The following is a 4723-nucleotide window of genomic DNA, read 5'->3' as shown; positions in this document are numbered from 1 at the left end:
AAATGTACGGATTAAGATTAAGAGAAGTTGGTACGCAGAAAACGGGGATATTTTATGGTTCTCCATTCTCATGGCCACGAACCCTTTGGAAACTAAATTTTCCTCGTTTCGAACCTCATAGGACCTAAATTATCCATACTCTTTATGACTAGTTTGAAAACTTAAATCAGAATTTCCGGTATTTGAATGGGAAAATAAGCTAATTTTCCACTTAGGGCTAGTTTGAAAACCATATTTTTCTAACGGGACGTTTGGATCCCTTCATTTTAAAGGAATTGGAATTCACTCAATAAAATAACTTATTTAGTTTAGAATTTGACATTACACCACTTTCTAAAGTTCAGATATAAGCCTATCTCAAATTCATGGGGTGGAGGGTGAGAAATGATTTTATGCATTACTAGAATTAGTTTCTAATCTATAACTTACATGACACTCTTCGTCTCACTCCCCTATAGTAAAAATGTAGCACATAAATATCTCCGACATCTTGCTAATAATAATATACAAATATATTTTGCATAAAACCGAATTAGCTTAATTGATATATGCCTAAATTACTATTAGGGCCCGTTTGTTTCGTTGGAATTGAATTCCATTTTAATAATTATAATTTAGACAAAACTAATTAAGTTTATATATTTATATATGTAATATATTTGTATATTATTCTAAATCATATGAGAGAGATAGTTATATACTACATTTATGTTATAGAGGCGCAAGTAGAAGAATGTGTTATAAGTTGTACATCGGAAAAATAGCATGTAAATCTATAGAATCAATTTTCATCTTTCACCCCATGAATTTGAGGTATGCTTATATGATAACTTTAGAAAGTGGTGGAATGTCATATTCTAAAAAAAATAGCCTATTTCATTAGTAAGATTCCAATTCCTCGAAATGAAAGAAAACAAACGGGGCCTTATTAGAATGGAATTCAATTCCAATGATCCAAATGGGGCGTAAGGGATTTCCACTTTCCTAAGAAAAATTAGCTCATTTTCCCTTGGTGTTTAATAATTATGTTTTGTTAAAAGGTCAGCTTCCCGAGAATGCGTTGTGTAAAAGCCCAGTATAAGGGTCTGTTTGGTTGGGCTGTGGCTGTGAAAAAAGTTGCTGTGGGCTGTGAGCTGTGGAAAAAGCTGCTGTAGACTGTAAGCTGTTAAAAAGCTAAAAACCGTTTGGTGGAAACCACTAAAAGTCGTTAAAAAATCTTCGATATATGTTTTCACAGTTCCATCCGAAAAGCCACTAAAAGCAGGTCCAGAGGTGCTTTCAGATTTGCACTACGAGAAAGTCGGTTTTTAGAAAAAGCTGCTTCCTGGATCCAGCCCTTTGGTTGGCTTTTGGCTTTTAGGGGCACAAAAGCCAAAGCCAAAAGTCAAACCAAACACACCCTAAGTCGCGTGAGTGGGCCATTTATCTATTCCCTATGCAAATCTCCTGAAAAATTACAACATTAGCTCGTTAAAAAGTAAAATAATTTTAAAAAATTAGAGACTAATTATTTGATAACTTTATAGTTCATCACATTTTCATTGAAAATGTTTTATTTTTTTTGCCGAACTGATCTACACAATATTTGAATCTACACTTTTGGCTTGGGCTCGGAGAAAAATAGTGCGTGCCCAGCCCTTTGCTCTTTCCCCGATAACAACGCGGTATGTGGCCTAACGCCCAAATCCGGCCCATTTATTCCGGTGCGTAGATGCAGACGCGGGAGCAGGTGCCAAGTCACTGGCTCACTGCTGCAGGTGGAGTGGTGGACACTAGTGCCGCGGTTCATCTGACACGTGTCGCCACGTGCCGCCATGGCAGCACCTCAGCCCGGCCGGCGGGCCGACTGACGTCTTGGGCAAAGCGGCGAGCGACGCAGGCGGCGAAAGCCATCCGATTTGACCCCTCGCTAGACCTTTCAAGAACGAACGCTGTGCTGCTCAGATCAGACCGTGTCTGCCTCAAAGCGATGCCAGGACGCCACGTCCAAGCAAAGCACCCGATGCCATTGCCACCTCCCAGCACTCACGCGTGAGCGTGACTATAAAAAACGCACCCTCTGCATCCGCCCCCGTCTGCCTGCCCTACCGAATCTTTCGCCGTCCCATCAGCCCAGCAATTCTTCGCTGTTCGAGGACCCCTCGGTTTCGACCGAAGCCCAGCAAGCCGACCACACACCGCTGCCGTTGGTTCCGTCCCAAGAGATGGGCAAGTCCTGGTCGCTCATCAGCCACCTCCACACCGTCGCCGGGTAGTTTCGCTGCTCCCTCGCAGTTCGTTTTCCGATTCCTCCTCGTCCATCTATTGGGCTCGCTCGACGCTGGTTGCCTGACGTGTGCGTTTGCTGCTTCTTTGTCTTGTCTGTCCCTCCCTCCCGTTTCGCAGGCCAAGCATCACCCTGCTGTACCCTCTGTAAGTTCCTTCATCACCCTAATAATAGCAGGGACCAGTTTTACCAGTGCAGCAGTGACCGACCACGGTCCACGGCATACGTGAGCTGAGAGCATCGTGCTGGGACATGCGTGCCGTTGGTGGTGCTGCAGGTACGCGTCGGTGTGCGCGATGGAGAGCCCGTCCAAGGCGGACGACGAGCAGTGGCTGTCATACTGGATCATACACTCCTTCGTCACCCTCCTGGAGATGCTCGCCGAGCCGCTCCTCCACTGGGTACCCGTGTGGTACCCGGCCAAGGTGCTGTTCGCGGCGTGGCTGGCGCTGCCGCAGTTCAAGGGCGCCTCCTTCGTCTACGAGAAGCTCGTCAGGGAACAGCTCCGGAACTACCGCGCCAGATACCCGCGCAAGGGCGCCGCCGCCGCCGCCGTCGGCGGCGACGACGACGACCATAAGGTGCACATAGCCAAGGTAGGTAAGGATCGGACTAGATGAAGCCGTCGCGTTTTGTCGTTCTAGCGTATATGTGCTGTAGCTGTTAACCCACCTGTTTCTTCCTGTCGGGCTGGGAAACAAAACAAATGCTAGGCTGAGGCTGAGCACGACCATGTGCAGTGAAAGCGTGTGGAGACGACGCAGGAGCTGACCGGAGATCATCACAGGAACTTCTGTAGATCTGGTGTTCCAAGGTGTTCATTCGATGTATCATCCTACGTATCTCTGTAACTCTTGTGGACTGCCGGTGTCGCGTAATGTATCTGAACTCTTCGTGAGTGCGATGGAACCCCCCTCCCCTTGCAGCACGAGATGCTTCTGTAAGAACGATAACATGTAGACAAGCCAAGCGCCTCAGCTCCTTAAGTGAAATTCTCTACTACTACTACTACTATAATGCACCAGCTTTGTGCACGGATGAATTCATGCATCGTGCCCATCCCCACCCAAGGACTAGATTCAAGTCAACTACATGCTATGCATTACAACAAGCATCTGTTGCTTGCACAAATGGATAAATGGCATAAAGGGAATAAAAATTGGGCTAGATAAATGGCATAAAGGGAATAAAAATTGGGCTATTGCTATGGTGCAGAAACAAGACAGTACTGCAATTTGTCTAGATTTAGTGCCTAAAAATATCGAAGCTGTGGTCATAGACTAATTCTCTTCCCCCTTCGAGATACTATGATCACACCATGTCCCTATTGCCTGATATAGTCTAGTGAAGTCCAAACCATATATACTCACCTTCTCAAAAGGAGCCATATATATATACTCACCTTCTCAAAAGGATACGAGATATGTAGGACACGATGAGATCGAAAAACAAGTTCAGTCCATGTTTGATAATGGCATTATTTCAGTAAGTTGTCAAAAAGTGTTAGTTCATTTGCTACCCTAGTCGTATTAGGTGAAAGAAAAAGGATGGCACATGAAGATTTTGCATAGACTACATGAAATTGAATGATGTAACAGTATGGAACAAATTTCATATGCTAGTTATTGATGAATTTAATTCTTGGATGAACTGGTCGGTGCTAAGTTTTTTTTAGTATGGAATAAATTTCATATGCTAGTTATTGATGAATTCTTGGATGAACTGGCCGGTGCTAAGTTCTTTTCTAAACTGGATATGGCATTAGGATTACCCTGATTTCACCAAATCAGGATGTCAATCATCAGAATTTTACCAAAATCAGTATGTCAGTGGATGAGTATAAGATAGCCTTTAAAACCCATCGTGGCTAGACCCGTCATGGCCACTTTTCAATTTCGAGTAATGCCTTTTGAGTTGACCAATGCGCCAGCTACTTTTGATGTCTCATAATTTTTTTTGCCAAGCAAATGAGGAGGTTTGTGCTAATATTTATCGATGTCATTCTTTTTTTGCCAAGCAAATGAGGAGGTTTGTGCTAATATTCATGGATGTCATTCTTGTGTACAACCTTACACTGGGCACTGAATGTCTCCTTTTCAGTCACTAGTCACTCTCTTGGTCCTAGAGGAGATAGTAACATAAAGGAGAGTGAATAAGCAAAATCTAAAATTTATAAATTTGAACACAAACTTTATCTATGTTGTGTTAGAATGAGTACAGAATGAAGTCACTCTCTTGGTCCTAGAGGAGATAGTAACATAAAGGAGAGTGAATAGGCAAAATTTAAAATTTATAAATTTGAACACAAACTTTATCTATGTTGTGTTAGAATGAGTACAGAATGAATCGAAGTGTTGTGTTAGAATGAGTACAGAATGAATCGGAGTGTGGAAGAGTAGTTCTTTTTGCTAAGAGTTGCTCAACTTAAAACTAGAGATTAGAGAAAGAATCAAATCG

At 43.2% G+C, this 4723-nt stretch overlaps 1 protein-coding gene across 4 annotated transcripts; it reads left to right on the top strand.

Moving 5' to 3' along the window:
• The first annotated feature begins 1954 nt into the window (after positions 1-1954).
• On the top strand, positions 1955-3281 carry LOC103643137 (protein HVA22). 4 transcript variants are annotated; one of them, XM_020546650.2, is made up of 4 exons: positions 1955-2251; positions 2386-2412; positions 2544-2862; positions 3007-3281. In XM_020546650.2, the coding sequence occupies exons 1-4, from the start codon at positions 2205-2207 to the stop codon at positions 3007-3009; spliced, it is 396 nt and encodes a 131-aa protein (XP_020402239.1). In that variant the 5' UTR covers positions 1955-2204; the 3' UTR covers positions 3010-3281. The 4 variants fall into 4 exon arrangements, with proteins under 4 accessions (XP_020402239.1, XP_020402237.1, XP_008664510.1 ...); XM_020546648.2 differs by having other exon boundaries at positions 2544-2866; XM_008666288.3 differs by having other exon boundaries at positions 2544-2866; positions 2980-3281.
• The last annotated feature ends 1442 nt before the right edge of the window (positions 3282-4723 follow it).

This window comes from Zea mays, chromosome 1, assembly GCF_902167145.1.
Source record: "Zea mays cultivar B73 chromosome 1, Zm-B73-REFERENCE-NAM-5.0, whole genome shotgun sequence".
In the NCBI taxonomy this organism is placed as follows: domain Eukaryota; kingdom Viridiplantae; phylum Streptophyta; class Magnoliopsida; order Poales; family Poaceae; genus Zea; species Zea mays.
The sequence above is the reverse complement of the archived record's forward strand: the minus strand, read 5'-3'. Positions and strand labels throughout refer to the sequence as shown.

Bases quoted from the DNA above. Each gene is read 5' to 3' on its own strand.
- LOC103643137 (XM_020546648.2), top strand. From the start codon at position 2,205: ATGGGCAAGTCCTGGTCGCTCATCAGCCACCTCCACACCGTCGCCGG. The intron at 2,413-2,543 runs GTAAGTTCCTTC...GTGGTGCTGCAG, and splicing joins ATCACCCTGCTGTACCCTCT to GTACGCGTCGGTGTGCGCGA. The intron at 2,867-3,006 runs GTAAGGATCGGA...GACCATGTGCAG, and splicing joins GGTGCACATAGCCAAGGTAG to TGAAAGCGTGTGGAGACGAC.